This window comes from Canis lupus, chromosome 21, assembly GCF_048164855.1.
Source record: "Canis lupus baileyi chromosome 21, mCanLup2.hap1, whole genome shotgun sequence".
In the NCBI taxonomy this organism is placed as follows: Eukaryota; Metazoa; Chordata; class Mammalia; order Carnivora; family Canidae; genus Canis; species Canis lupus.
The window spans coordinates 18390318-18407153 of NC_132858.1; the positions used below are offsets into that span (position 1 = coordinate 18390318).

The 16836-nt window shown below is 37.4% G+C and overlaps 1 protein-coding gene across 1 annotated transcript; it reads right to left on the reverse strand.

The window, feature by feature from the left end:
* Positions 1-2164: 2164 nt before the first annotated feature.
* LOC140613457 (olfactory receptor 5B12-like) lies at positions 2165-3109 on the reverse strand. Its single transcript, XM_072791975.1, has one exon. It carries the CDS (start codon positions 3107-3109, stop codon positions 2165-2167), a length of 945 nt encoding a protein of 314 aa, XP_072648076.1.
* Positions 3110-16836: the final 13727 nt, after the last annotated feature.

The following is a 16836-nucleotide window of genomic DNA, read 5'->3' on the forward strand; positions in this document are numbered from 1 at the left end:
GATTTTGATCTGATGAGGAAAGAGACATTAAACTCATAGATAAATATATAATTACAAATTTTAATACGTATTCTAAAAATATAGAACAATGTACTCCGAGAGGGTATAAGAAAGGAAGCTGATATTAAATAGGGCTGGACAAAAACTTCCAGAATGGTAGAGTAAGGGCCTCTGAAAATATGCCCCTCCATTAAAGCAAAAATAACACAAGCAAGAAGTTTTCCAAAACTTTTAAAGCTCTAGAAATTAAACAAGGTTTGCAACAATCCAAACAGTGTTTATTCAAGAAAAATGGCAGAATCTGGGTAATAATAATGAGCTTCCTGGTATCTTCACTGCTCTACTTTCCAATTCTGTGGTAGCTTTGAAAACCAGCAGTTTCAGAACCACAGGAGCTGAGAAAAACAGCCTGACAGCCACTGAAGTGAGTAGAATGTGTTTGGAGTCCTTTAACTGATCCCAAACCCCCAAGTAATGTCATTACTTCACTTCACCCTTCTGGCAACTTTCTAGAAAAGCTCCATTCATACGTGTTTTTTTTTTTAAGTTTTATTTAAATTCAAGTTAGTTAACATATAATGTATTATTAGTTCCAGAGGTAGAATTTATTGATTCATCACTTACATACAACATCCAGTACTCCTTACAGCAAATGCCTCCTTAATGCCCATAACCCAATCATCCCACAACCTCCCCACTCATTGCCCCCTCCAGGAACCCTGTTTGTTCCCTATAGTTAAGAGTCTCTTATGGCTTGCATTTTTACTGAAAACAAGAACAGACAAAAAAAAACCCAATAATAAATCTATACTAAAGGAAATTTGGAAGTGTTTTCATGTTTAATTTTTAAAATATAAAATATATTGCTTTTTCATATGCAGAAAGATACATAAAAATAATTTTTAAAAACCAAACATATATATGTACATATATGTACATATATCTATTTCCATTAAGTCAACTATTGATGTGAAGAATGTGTTTTCAGACAACAAAATAATTGTTCTAAATTCTACTATAACAACAGACCTTTCATATATGTCTTAACTAATTTATCCTTCTGTGGGTGTATAGATTTCAGAAGTTTTTCATTAATTATATATGCATGTGCCTGTGCTTCTACATACATGTGAGTATGTGAGAATACATGTTCTTATGGGAGCGTGAATGAACATGGGTTTTTAAAAGATTTTATTTATTTATTCATGAGAGACACAGAGAGAGGCAGAGACATAGACAGAGGGAGAAGTGGGCTCCATGCAGGGAACCTGAATGTGGGACTTGATCCTGGGACTCTGGGATCACACCCTGAACCAAAGGCAGACATTCAACCGCTAAGCCACCCTGGCATCCCAAGAACATGTTTATTAAGAAGAATTCTTTTTAACTAGTAGTAATCCTTATTTTAAAGATTTTATTTATTTATTTGAGAGTGTGAGCACATGAACAGAGAGAGGGGGAGAGGGAGAGTGAGAAGCAGACCCCCTAATGAGCAGGGAGCCCAATGTGGGGCTCAATCCCAGAACCGCAAGATCATGAACTGAGCCAAAGGCAGATGCTTAACTGACTGAGCCTCCCAGGTGCTCCTTAAAAAGATTTTTTTTTAATAATAAATTTATTTTTTATTGGTGTTCAATTTGCCAACATACAGAATAACACCCAGTGCTCATCCCATCAAGTGCCCCCCTCAGTGCCTGTCACCCATTCACCCCCATCCCCCACCCTCCTCCCCTTCCACCACCCCTAGTTCATTTCCCAGAGTTAGGAGTCTTCCATGTTCTGTCTCCCTTTCTGATATTTCCTACCCATTTCTTCTCCCTTCCCCCTCTATTCCCTTTTGCTATTATTTATATTCCCCAAATGAATGAGACCATATAATGTTTGTCCTTCTCTTATTGACTTATTTCACTCAGCATAATACCCTCCAGTTCCATCCACGTCAAAGCAAATGGTGGGTATTTGTCATTTTTAAGACAAGAATGTAATTATGGGTGATTCTTCTTAACCTATTATTCTTAGATATCATATTTTTAAGACTTTGTAAATTTAATCAATAGCTGGGAAATTACTATTAGAAATCAGAAATTTGTGAGCTGGACAGGAAATATTTTCTCTAGATAGATCTGAGGTGGATGAAAGTGCCTTAATTGTAGATTCTTTGTAATTAAAATATGAATCCTATAAAAGACTTTGCCTTCTCTACAGTCTTTTTAAAGGCACTGGTGACCTCTTTGTTCCTCATGCTGTAGACCACTGGGTTTAGCATGGGAATGACCATTGTATAGAACATGGATGCCATTTTGTCTGTGTCCATGGAATGGCTGGAGCTTGGCTGTAAGTACATGAAGGTGCCTGTCCCATAGAAGATGGACACAGCAGTGAGGTGAGAGGCACAGGTGGAAAAGGCCTTCTGGCGTCCTTCAGATGCATGCATCCTCAGAATAGTGATAAATATAAACAGGTAGGATATCAGGATGACTAAGACAGAAAAGAAGTCATTGAGGCCCACCACCAAAAAAATAACCATCTCACTAATGTAGTTGTCTGAGCATGAGAGAGCCAGGAGAGGAGGAGCATCGCAGAAGAAGTGATCAACAACATTGGCTCTACAAAAGGAAAGGCTGAAAATATTCCCAGTGTGAATGGAAGCATTCAGGAAACCACAGATGTAACAGCCTATGACCAGACGAGCACACTCACCTGTTGTCATGATGGTGGTATAATGCAGGGGTTTGCACACAGCTGCGTAGCGGTCATAGGCCATTGAGGCCAAGAGGAAACTTTCTGCAGTGATAAAGGCTACAAAGAAAAAGAACTGGGTGACACATGCATTGTAGGACATGACCTTGTCTCCTGTAAGTAATCCAGCCATGACCTTGGGAGTGACAGCTGTAGAGTAACCAAAGTCCACCAGAGACAGGTTACTGAGGAAAAAGTACATAGGATTGTGGAGACGGGAGTCCATGACAATCAGTACCATCATGCCCAGGTTCCCAGCCAGAGTGATGAGGTAAATGAGGGAGAAGACTAAGAAGAGAGGAATCTGCAGTTTGGGTTCATTGGTTAAGCCCACAAGAATGAACTCAGTCACCTCTGTACCGTTCTCCATGGGGGGTCTGCTGGGAATCACGTGGCTGCCCAGTAGCAATGAGAAAATCGAATCAGAATTGTAAATGAAGGGGACTCTGCTGAAATCAGTCAGTATGTCCACTCTGCGCCTTATTTTGGTATTGCAAGAACTTGTTTTCAAGACGCTCTAGAACTAAAGCATGGTTTTGACAATGAAATGCAATCTTAAGTTATTATAGAATATGCCAGAAAAAAGGTTTCGGAGAAAATGCATGCCAGTGTCTTAACTTCATAGAAGACCAAATTAAGTTAAAAGGAGAAAAGAAAGGACTTACACAGTGTCACCAGAGTCGTTGCTACTTGGAACAGCTCAGACTCCCAAATCAAAACTTACAAAACAACCACAAATTACTCTTTGTTATTAAACTAGAATAACCGTAAGATTAATGTGAAATTGAGTTAATTTTGCTTCAACTGACCTTTTTTTGTCTTGTACATTGTGTCAAGAACAGTGTTATTTCTAAAAAAAAAAAAAAAAAAAAAGAACAGTGTTATTTCTTAGTAAAAGATAGTCAAATAAAACATATCGTTGGCCTAAAATGATACCTTTGAGTAAACAGATGAAGGAAGCAAGGGAGCAAGCCTATATTTGAGGAAAGAGCATTTCAGGCAGAAGCAACAAAAAATACATGGTACTAGAGTTTGAACATGCCAAGATTGTTCTAGAGACAGCAAGAAAACCAATGATGCTACAGTGGGAAGGAAAGTTTAGGTGAGAGAGAGTTGGGGGAGGCATAATGATCACATATACTACACTAAGTTAAGAAGCTTTCATTTTGAGTGAGATTGGAAAACATTACAGGATTTAGACCAAGAGGGAACATAATCTTACTTATTTTTTAAAAAGATAACTCTGGTAGATTTGTTGGTAATTGAATTTAGCAGGATAAGGATGAAAGATGCTGGAAAAAATTAGGAGGCCATAGTAATATTCTAGGTAAAGGATGGTGATTACCTGGACCCAGATGGTAGTGAGAGAGATAATGAGAAATCCATCCACTTTAAGATATATTTCCAAATTAGAGCTGACCATATTTCCTGATATATTGAAAAAAGGACATGAGAGAAAGAGAGGGGTCCATGTTGACTCCAACTTTTATATTTGGAGTCATACACAAAATATTGTAAAAGAAGCAGATGTTTGGGAAAAGGGGGAAAGAGATCACTTCATTGAGTCTGAGATACCTTTTGGCCATCCAAGTAGAGTGTTGCATAAACAACTGGGTATGCAATGGAAAGTTTGGAGTAGAGGTCTGGCTGCCTCAGATTATATCAATATGAACCATGCTGGCAACTTTTAATGGTTCAACACGTGTATATTGGATGCACACGATCAAAGAAAAGAGTTCAGACAGACAAAAATCAGAGTATTCTAATGTTTACAAAGTCGAAAAGATGATGAGATTCAGTGGTAAGGGGGATATGGGAGAGAACACTGGATTTGCCCCAGGACACTGGATTTGGTCAGACCAAGCAGGCAAGAGACTTTCAGAGGAGAGTTTAAGTATGAATCAGATCATATTGACAAATGACTATAAATGCCAGAGGGCACAGTGGAATGATTTCAGGAGTTGAGCAAGAACGGGAGCCAAGGTTAGTGAAGGGGCTATTCAGAGATGTACAGACATTCTTTTGTAGGAGTTGAGGGCTTAGATGACAATCCTCAGCTTTGTGATGGATGACACTAAATAATAGTAATGAGATTAGTCCTATGGGTCTTGAAGTAAGGGAGGGATTGGGAAGGCAATTTAGGCAGGCCAGAGTCATGACAGGCAGAGTTCACTGCTGCTACTACTAGAGGTAGGAGGGCTGCTTATACAGAACAGGGTGATGAGGAAACCCTCTTGGTTCCTTAAAAAAACTGCTCACTTGAATTGATAGCATAAATACAAACTTCCCGAATTGTGGGAAAACAACAGGGTTCTAGGAATCACTGCAAAACTTCTTACCAACTTTCTTGTCCACATCAGAAATCTTAGGTTTTAATCCAACATCTTCCTGGAGGAAAAAGAAAGTTAAAACTCGTTTTAGTCTACTGGAAAGAAATTAGGAATTACAATGGTTCTATGAGGCATGTGTTGACCTGTTACCATTCTTTGCTCCACAGATGGAAACTTCTGATGGAATGGACTGCCAGATAGTTGGTGCTCCATACAAATTAAAAACTACAATCTTCTTGACAAAATGTTCTCTGCCCTTGATATAAAATCTCATGTATTCTTCAAAGAATCACACACGTTCCAAAGCTTCCCTGAAGTCTTCCCCAGAACCTTCCTCTTCAGACACAACTATGTCATTATAATCAGTCAAATCCATCACTTTGTTACTCAAAATTACTTAATCATAATTTATCATTTTGTATAAGTGGAAGTCATGATTTATAATGACTTAAGCTGTTAGAGAGATGATTTATTGAGCATTTGTTATGTTCCCATCACTAAGTTAGAGCTGTGCTACTTAACCTCACTTAATCCTCATACATCATGTGAGATATTATCCCCACTTACAGGTATGGAAGCTGAAGATTTCTGACATTTAGTTACTTGCTTGTGGCTGAAGAAAGTAGCAGAGCTGGTATTTGAAGCTCAGTTATTCTGAATCGAATTTAGTTCCTTATCATGATGAAATATTCTTTTAATTTTTTTATCATTTAACCTAACTGGGCAAACAAAGTAATGGATTTGGTTGACTGGATGATGACTGATTAAGGATTAAATCTATTGTCTTAAATCAATGGGGAGAATTCAAAAGCACAAACTTGGGAATCAAATATATTTAACAGTTTGTGTATTGTGTGCAAATAACCTACCTTTCTGGATCGTAGCTGAATAACAAGAAATGGATCTACAAATGTTTCCAACCTACTTCAACTCCTCAAAAACCCCTCACAGAGTTAAAAAGAAACATGACTCATTATTAACACCAACCAATGAGCCATATAAAGTGCTGGATGTTGTTCACGCTTTCATTCCCTGTATAAGCACAAATAAGTCTATGTGGTACACCAGGGTGTGTGCTAATTTTCAGGCTTACAATGATGAACAAGAATCATTCCCTGACCTCAGGATACCTAGTGCTCTGAGACACATATATTAACTGATGAGTACTGTTCTCATTCTCCACCCCAAGAGAAAGCATTGTTTTCTCATTTGCTTGGAACTGTGTGATGGTAGCTGATCTCATTTACACTATAGTCATCAGGCAGTTCATGTAACAGTTAATAAATTGAGGGCCCAACTAATAAATAAGTCTCTAGTGGCAGAATTAGAATTTGAGTTTAGATCTATTCATTTCTATAATATGTCTTGTGTGTCTTTTCACATTTCCTTTTTGGTGGATTTTATAGCCAATTACCAACCCTGATTTTTCTCTCATTATTACTCTCCATTCATTCTTTCTCTCTTCTTAGATATTATATGAGCTCCCAGAATACAGTAACATTTTATATTGATAACCATTTGATCCTCTTAACAGCACTGAAATTAGTCAAAACAACTAACATTGTCATATTCCCTGAAAGGGAAAACAGATTGAAATACTTAAATAATTTGCTTAAAGTTGAAAAAGCCTGTAATTATAGAGACTCAAGGTCTTCTTGTGCTTTTCATCTATCTTATATGATTTACATGTTCTAAAAGGATCTCTAAAGTGTTGAAACATATAATCCCCGATTGTGCAAAACAGATGCAAAAAATTCAAAATGTTCAAGCCCAAGCTTTGAATAAATCAAAGGAGAAATCACTTCCTTGATGCATTTTTCTGATTACCTCTATCCAGGCAAATTTATGCAGACAGTAGGTTTGATCAAGTAGATTTATAGGTTTACCTTATTCCCTGGACAATACAACACGGAAGTCCTGCACCTTCATATGTAAGTGGATCTCAAATTAGAAACTCAGGCTGTGAAAGAAACTAAACACCTTATTGCAATGTTCTTTTTTAATGTTTGGCCAAACTGTTTGAAGTTGTCTAGAGGTAGGAAGAAACTGAAGAAAACAACAATGCTTTTGACCTTGGAATCAGCTTCTAAGAATTCTAGTCCTGGATCTGCTTCTCATGCTTCTTAGATACATCACTTAACCTCTTTGAGCTTTGATATTTTTCATTTATAAAATGAGAATGATAAGAAGTTAGCTCTGAAGTTAGCTTCCCTGATGACTTCTGCTGTGATGAGAAAATAAGAACATCTTTAAAATGCCTTACACTTGTAAGGGGTGATGGTCATAATCATAGTCAACATCGTTATTACTTGGAATTGTTTTCCCTGGACCTTGTTGCATGCTGTTAGTAAGATCAATTTGGGAGAAGGTAGCAACAAGTTGCTACTAGACAACTATTAACAAATCACATGAATAATAAATGGCCAAAGTGAGTCTGGTTCTTGGGCTGCTCCCTCTAAAATGAAGCCAAATGGAGTCATGTGGGAACTTGAAAAGTTAAGTAATGAGAACCAGAAAGGAGTTATATAATCATGGAATTCTCAGGGAACAAATACCCTATGAGGGCTACAAAAGTCTTTACCTCACCTAATTAGGGATAAGTAATGAAAGTGTCTATGGGGATCCAGCTCTGTTTGTTGAGAGAGACCATCATATATTCACATTATTTGTAGTAATTCTCTGTGCTCGCTTCGGCAGCACATATACTAAAATTGTAGTAATTCTCTTTGATAATCTGGGAATCAAGCCATACCACGAACTCCAGGGCTGCAATTTGTGTAAATATTGAAGGATGGTGATAATGGGCTCTGTCATTAGACAAGAAAAGCAGACCCCAGAAATTCACTCACCTTAAATGTTTGACCATTGAGAAGAAATGTCAATTTATTCAACTGTTTATTGATCCCAAATCTGTTTGTCATAATAAGGAGACATGGGAATAGAAACTCATGCAAAATAAGCACCATTCTTGCATTCATGGTGCTTAAGTCTAATGAAGAAGACAGACACTAAATGAGTGAACACTATAAGAAGTATAGAACCACATGTAGAACGCAATACCACATATATGTAATTATGTGTAGAATAAGCATGTAGTTATAAATAGCGTTTATTTAATTGGAAGAAGAATGATGGAATCAAGGAGAATTTTGATATCAATGCACTATTTTGTTCCTATTTCTGGGAGTTCACTATATATAATGTATATTCATGCAGAGTATATATATATATATATATATATATATATATATACACACACACACAGACACACATATATATAGACTATATATACACATATAGAGAGACTATATATACTTGTGAATTTATAAATAAGTGGTTTTGTATATATACAAATATATACATATATACACAGAGAGATAATATATGTACACTTATAAATTTATGTATATATTATTTATATATAACCTTATGTGATATATAAAGTTCATAAAATGTGTATGTTGCATGAACATCTTTTGTATCTCTGACTTAAAGTTTTAATAGATTTTATTTTTTTAGAGCAGTTTAGGTTCACAGCAATATTGAGAAGAAGGTACAGAGATTTCCCATATATCCCCTGCCTCACACCTGCACAGCCTCCCCCATCATCAATGCCCCTCACCAGAATAGTACATTTGTTACAAATGATGAACCTACACTGTCACAGCATAATCACCCAAATCCCATAGTTTACATTAGGATTCACTAATGGTGTTGCAAATTCTGTGGGTTTGGATGTATGTATAATGTATAATGTATAATGTATAATGTTATGTATCCGTCATTATAAATCATATAATGTATTTTCATTGCCTTAAAATTCCTTTGTGCTCCATTTACTCATCCCTCCCTCCATCCAACTCCCAGAAAATACAGTCACCTCCATAGTTTGTCTCTTCTGGAAGATCATACAGCTGGACTCAGACAGTCTGTAGCTTTTTCCAATTGGCTTCTTTCACTTAGTGATATGCATTCCTCCATGTGTTTTCATGGCTTGCTAGGTTTGAGGCTGGAAACCAAGAAGGAGTTCCTCATGGAACCCCAGGGGACAACACCTCAGAGAGAGCAACAATGACTTACCCCACACAACCAGCAATTAAATTCCTTAAATTTACAGAATGTAACATGTCAAACTTATCAAATAAAAAACACTTAAAAATAAAATGTCTATGGGGACACAGATCTGCCAGTTGAGAGAGATTATGAGTATATTTACATTACTTGTACTAATTCTCTTTGATAATGCAAAAGTCAACTTAGGTCATTACCCCTCAGCCACCAGTTGGATATAAATATGGAAGGATGAGGACACAGGCTGTGCCATTAAACAAGCCAAGTGGATTCAGGAAATTATTGCATCATCTCATTCGCCTTAAATATTTGCAGCATTGGTAAGAATTATCTATTCATTCAACTGCGTATGGAGCCCAAATGAGAGTCGGCCCCCATTGTGGCCCCTGGGTATATATATCCATGCAAAACGAACATGGTTCTTAGTCTCATATTCTTCAACCAAATAGAGAAGACAAACATGAAACAAACCCACAAATAAGCATATAGTTATAAACAGATCAAAATGCCAATATGAGAGAGAACAGTAAAAATCTAGATTGAGTAGGTCAGAATGTTTTCTCAAGAGAATCTACATTTCGACTAATACCTCTAATACCTAAAGGATGGCAAGAGGCAGCTTGAAAAAGATTGCCCCCAAGTGAAACTAGTGGTAAAGGCCTTGGTTATCAAAGAAGTTGGCAGACTACAAAGATGCTGGAGTGACTCCAGCATGGTTAGCAAGACCTCTTCCTTGGCACTTTGTTTTCCGTGTCCTTTCAGAGATAAAATCTGTAAACAAACCAAAACAAAACAAAAATGCTCATCCCAAACACCAAAACTCTCTGCAGGGAAACTGGTATGGACCATAGAACCAGAAAGAACAGATTGAAAGATTAACTCATCTATAAAGAAAACGAAAAAAAGAAACATTCTTCTCTATATAACACCATTAATTGGAATAGGTCAGATTTCTTTTATGTCAAAAGGAAATTAACTTCTGTCTTATTTAAATCATCATTTTTTGGTTTCTGTTACCAAAACCCAATAGTAGCTGACAAATTATAAAACAGGATTACTGAGTTAATGAAAACAATGTGGGAAGTGAAGCCAGAAAAATCTCGTTTTAAGACAGCTCCACTGCTATCTGAATAATTAAAAAACTTGTAACCTCAAATTTCCTTGTTTTATGTATTTTTTAACGATAACACATTTTTCCAAATGAGTTAAAATGCCAGCAATTATACCCATTGTGAAAAAATGTTTACATTTAAGTATAGTTGGCACACAATGCTACATTAGTTTCAGGAGTACAGCAGACTGATTCAACTTCTCTGAACATTATGCTATGCTCACCACAAGTGTAGCTAATTGCCCCGTTTTAAAACATTAATAACATCTGAAATAATGTTTTGGGAAAAGATTTTAAAAATCAAAGTTCTGGGGCACCTGGATGGCTCAGTAGGTTAACTATCTACCTTCAACTCAGGTCATGATCCCAGGGTCCTGGGATGGAGCCCAGACAGCTCCCTGCTCAGTAGGGCATCTGCTTGAGATCCTCTCCCTCTACCACTCCCCCCACTAGCATGCTCTCTCCCTCACTTTCTCAATTTCTCTGATGATAGATAATAGATGATAGATGATAGATAGGTAGATTGATAGATAGATAGATGATAGATAGATAGATGATAGATAGATAGATAGATAGATAGATAGATAGATAGATAGATGATAGATAGATAGATAAGCAACTAAATATCAAAGTTCTGAAAGTCCAGTGGTAAAGAGAAGAACTTTACCCTCTGTGCCATGAAGTGTCAGACTACATGTGAGTAAAGGAATGAGACATATCACCCTGGTTCTAAAGAAGTGAAGGCACTAGAAACCGGCTTCCTGATCATACCTCAGAACTTTAAATTGCTACTCATTTTTGTGCCCTAGAAAAACTATGCCAAATATCTATTTAAGCAAAATCCATGTTTACAATTTGAGGACAGAAGAAAATGTCCCCAGGATTTTGCACGCAGACTAGGGTAGCGTGGAGAAAGTGCATTCACTACTCCATATACAAACTTTTTAGAAATGGCCTTTTTGAACCCCAGATCTAACTTCACACAGTTTTTACAAATCCGGAGGCTCTAATGATCACGGCTCTTTATTCCTCTGCCTTGTCCATGATATCACTGTTAATGTTCTAGTTCTTCAGGTTGATTCATGAGTGTTATTTTGTTATTCTTCAAAACTTAATATACATTACATATATTCCTTTTAGGTATCAACTATTTGATCATATAAAACACTTGTGTTCTAATTTTTAAAAAAAGATTCCATGGCTTCTGCTCTATCTTAAGCTATGCTAATTAAGCTTCAACTTTCCCTAGTGCTACCTTAAGAAGATGCAATACCAATTCCTTTCTACCAGTTTTTCTTCCTCCAGTCAGAGCACCAAAACCATCAACATCCTTATAAGGTGAGGCTGCATGACTTAGCAGGAGATGCAGGCTATGGCTCCCTCTTTGTGCTGCGTCCAGAATTATCTTTTTATTATTATTATTATTTAGGTATAACTGACATATAACGTTATATTAATTTCAGGTGAGCACCATAATGACTCAATATTTGTATATATTGCAAAATTATCACCACAAAGAGTCTAGTAAACATCTGTCCCCAGTTACAAAATTTTTTTCTTGTGATGAAGACTCTTAGGATCTACTTTCTTTTTTTTTAAGATTATGTTTATTTACTTATTCATGAGAGACACAGAGAGAGAGAGAGAGAGAGAGAGAGAGAGAGGCAGAGACACAGGCAGAAGGAGAAACAGGCTCCATGCAGGGAGCCTGATGTGGGACCTGATCCCGGGTCTCCAGGATCACACCCTGGGCTGAAGGCAGCACTAAACCACTGAGCCACCAGGGCTGCCCAGGATCTACTTTCTTAGTGACTTCCAAATGTGCAATACAGTGTTAACTATAGTCACCATGCTAGACATTACATCTCCAGGACTTACATGCTGTATAACTGGAAGTTTGTACTTTCTGAATTATGTTAACTTTTTGAATATATCTTTCTGGCTATAAGTGGATTATTTGGCACTATGTATCAAGCCACAAAAGTCCTAAATTGCAGATTTCATGTTCTAGATAGGAAAAAATGAAGTCCTTTCTTCATCTCACTCCACCTCTTTCTATATCTTTTAATGGAATTAGTAATACCCACCCTTGATGTTCTACAGAATGGTTTGGGGATGAAATAAGACAGAGGGTGTGAAATGTTTAGTAAATCACTCATCCTGTATAAAAGCTGACTCATTATCAAAGAGTCCTATCCCAGGTTGTTCTATTACCTCACGACAGTATCACCGGGACAGGTTCCAGGAGTGAGACTCAGAAGACCTTCTTTAAAATAAATAAAATAAAATAAAATAATTAAAAATAATTAAAAATAAAGTAAAATAAAAGAAGTTGCTCAGAGTACCAGGTTGTCCCTGCTATAGTAAACTTGAATAAAGCCAGATTGGGACTTAAGGGTCTACTGACTGATGTCTTGAAGGGAATTACACTGTCGTGGAGCTCTTAGGTAACAAGTTTCCCTGTGAGTACATCCACAGCTCCATGCCTCGTGGACTGAATATTTTAATTAAAATCTTGCCTGTAGGGACCAAGATCTGAGGGAACCTGCTAAGGAAAGTCATGGGTATGTGAGCTGTTACTTCTTCTCTAGTATACTGTCTGTTCTCAAAAATAAAGAAAACGAGGCTACCAACATTCTTGGCAGCAGCTGATATGGACATCAGAGCAGGAACAGAAACACAGGCAGGGGGCATTCAACTAGTCACAGAGACTTCTGAAATACTACTCTCATTAAGTCATGCAGAGATTTTTTTTTTCTGTCTTTCCCTTTGGCAGTAAATGTCCTTGTGTCTATTGTGCTCCTTGACTTCTGAAGCCCCTCACCTGACTGGGCCTGAGATCTGGCAAGGGGCTAGTACTCCAACTTTATTCTCTTCAAACACTAATCTTGTTTTTCCTTTAATGCATATGGCACACTTTAAATGAAATTTTATTTCTTGGTCTTCTCACAATTACATGTAGGCATGTGGTTTTTCAAGTGGCTCATTTCTAAATAGTAAAAAGAGACCTGGCCTTCTTACACCTGGTGACTCCAAAGGTTTCTGTGGGTGAGAAGACAGAGTGTGGATAAAAATGCATGGGCTACATATGCCATTAGCTGGGACCAATCCATACATCCTAGCATACTTGCAAGGGAATTTCTCTATGCCTAGAAAGAAAAATTATATAGCAAGCATGCACTTGTCTCCAGCATGTCTCTGTCACAATCCAAAAGTAAGCATCAATTAGAACCTTATCAGTCTGGTTGTAAGGGAGGCTGAAATATCACAAAGGTGACCAAACAGGTGGTGAGAAGTACAATAATCCAATCCCAGTCAATTGCAAAGTCATCTTCTCCTTCTTTCTCCTCCTTCTCCTTCTCCATCTTCTTCTGATACTGTATTATAAACATCAAAGTTGCCAAGAGACTAAATCTAACTTGTTTTCATCACAAAAAGGAAGTGATAATTATGTGATGTGATAGATTATGTCATGTAATAGCTAACATGACAGCTGTGATCATATTGCAATAAATAAATATATCAAATCAGCACTTTGTATACCTTGAGCATACACAATGCTGTATGTCAAATGATCTCAATTTTTAAAACTATGAAAAAATGGGATCTATAGCATATTGTATATTTAAAGCATACAGATGCAATAACACCAAGTTATTTTCAAGAAAAGGCATATATCTAAATATATTAAAATTAGTGCCTTTGCAGTAAAGATAATAAGGGAGGGAGTGGTTGGAATTAAGGAGGAAAGTGATGAAATAGTAGGAGAGAGGGGCTTGCAAAGACCAATTAAAACCAATTGCGATGAACTAAGGAGGATGATTAATTCAAATTTATGAACCTACATTCCCCATCCCCACAAAAGAGGATTCCTTTGTTGAACAGTGCTTCAAATCCACAATTTCCTAAATTAGTTTCATCTCTGAATTGTCATTACATTGCCCTGCACATGAGATAAGCAATTGATGGTGATATTTACCATCATGAGTCATACAATGCATACTTTTTACACAACCATGTTTGACACTCAATACATGAGCACCCACAGAATATAATTCTTCAAGTAAAAAGTATTGCTCTCTTAGGAAAAAAAAAAAGATGGAATGAACTGCAGCGTGTAGATCAGATGACAGAAAAGGGAAAGGAAGCAACATTTTCCCCCTAATATAGAACTAAGTCAGCCCAACAAAAATCAGAGAGTAGACCCTAAAGAATATCTTAACACAAGATGTAGTCAGGCTGACAGCCATGATATTCCCATGAAGTTTATCCACGATGTCCAGAAGAAGAAAAAGCCAACAGCAAATTCTGGTGGAGTTTCTTTATCTCTCAAGAATTTCCTAAATTGAGAGTTTATTTCTACTATAAAAATATGTCAGCAGAAGCAGCCACAAATACATGTCTTGGAAGACATTTATAGATCAAGACGGTGGGTAGAGGAGATGCTCCACAGCATTTCATCTGAGAACCAATATTGTGCGGCTGTCCAGACTGGCATGTGTCTGCACGTGTTCATTCTAGCACTTCTTGACCATCTCCTTCATCCAGGCAAGATGCTAGAATTGGATACATGGATTTAACTGCTCCCTGATGTCAAGAAACATACACCTTCATCTAGCCATGATCATTCAGAAGAGATGAAGAATATGCTTTTTAAAGAACACAAGTTTTGAAGTCAGACAGTGAGTTTGAATATTGGCTCTCTCTCTACCAGCAAGCCATTGGTCACCTTTAAATTTTATTTTACACATTCAAATAATAGGAATTATAGCATGGATTTTACAAAGATTTTATGAAAATTGAATAAACGTAAAGCACTAATAGGGGTGTCTAGTGGAAGGCAATACTTGACAAATGTGAGATTCCTTCTCTGATCTTTTTTGAAAGCTTTATTGAGGTATAGTTCAGATACAAACGTTGTACATGTTTAATGTATACATCCCGATGAGTTTGGACATTGCATACACCCATGATAACACCACCACAACTAAAGGACTAAATATATTCATCACATCCAAAAATGTCCTTGTGGTCTTTTGTGGGGTTTTTTGCTTTGTTTCATTTTAAGAATACATGAGATTTTTTTTTCCTCTTAGATTTTATTTTTTAGTTGGGGGGAAGGGCAGAGGGAAAGGGAGAGAATCTCAAGCAGACTCCACACTGACCCTGACTTCAGCTCGAGCTCACGACCCTGAGCCCAAACTAAGACCTGAGCCCAAACTAAGAATCAGATGCTTCACTGACTGAGCCACACAGGTGCCTCCTCCTCTTACATTTTAAAGCGTACAATACTACACAGCTAACTATAGGTACCATGTTGCATAGCAGATCTCTAGAACTTACTCATCTTGCATAAAAGAAACTTTGCACCTATTGAAAAGCAACTTGTCCAGGTGCCAATTGTTAAAGAGTCTGGTTTAGGCTTAGGTCATGATCCCAGCTTCTTGGAATTGAGCCCCACATGGGTCTCCCTACTCAGCAAGGAGTCTGCTTCTCTCCTCTGCCTCTGCATCCCCCTCCCCGGCGCTTGTGCTCGTTCTCTCTCTCTCTCAAATAAATACATAAAATCTTTTTTTAAAAAAAGCAACTTGTCATTTCCCCTTCCCCCAATCACTGGCAATCACTATTCTATTCTCTGATTCTAAATTCCTCAGAGAAAACATAAAGGGAAAACTTCTTGATAGTAGTCTTAGAAACAATCTCTTGGATTTACCAACAAAAGCATAGGCAACTCTGGGCATCTCTAAAATGTAGAGACATGCTCAAGGCGCATCTGATTCAAGGAGAGAATGCACGTAAGTCCAGATAGAATTCATATAGATAAATATGTGATTTGCAAAGATATAAATATGATTCACATAGGTAAGTGGTGATTAGGAAAAAAATAATTTAGAAGAAGCCCAGGTACCTTATTTTGTTTTATTTAAATATTTCTTCTGAGGGGAAAAAAAACATGAGGCCCTGCTTAAAATATGTTTTTAAAAATAGGACCCTGCTTTTCAGTTCCTCCTCGCTAATAAACCACGGTTATCTCAGAGGTGAGTGTGGCTGATGGGATTAATCGCTCTTGTCCTCAGTTGCTTCTTCTGTGAAATAAAGATAATTAATAATAGTATCCGCCTAATAATATTGATAATAATACCTAATGTTTCACTATGAGTAGGAAAAGGCTGCAAGAATTATGTCATGTGACATCCACAAGCATCATGTAAAAGATACTGTCATGATTGCCACTTTATAGGTGGAAATTCCAGGGCTAAGAAAGATTCTAAGAATTTCCCCAGGGTTGCATCACTAGCAAATGACAAAAACAACATTCGAAATTGGGAGTCTGATCTCAGAAGCCACAGCCTAAACTACTGTGAGAAATTACCTCCTGATTAAAGTAATGCACATAATTGCAAGCACTCAATATATCAAAGGGATGGGATCCCTGGGTGGCGCAGCGGTTTGGCGCCTGCCTTTGGCCCAGGGCGCGATCCTGGAGACCCGGGATCGAATCCCACATCGGGCTCCCGGTGCATGGAGCCTGCTTCTCCCTCTGCCTGTGTCTCTGTCTCTCTCTCTCTCACTGTGTGCCTATCA

Excerpts from the sequence above, each read along its gene's own strand:
- LOC140613457 (XM_072791975.1), bottom strand. The coding sequence starts at position 3,109 with ATGGAGAACGGTACAGAGGTGACTGAGTTCATTCTTGTGGGCTTAACC.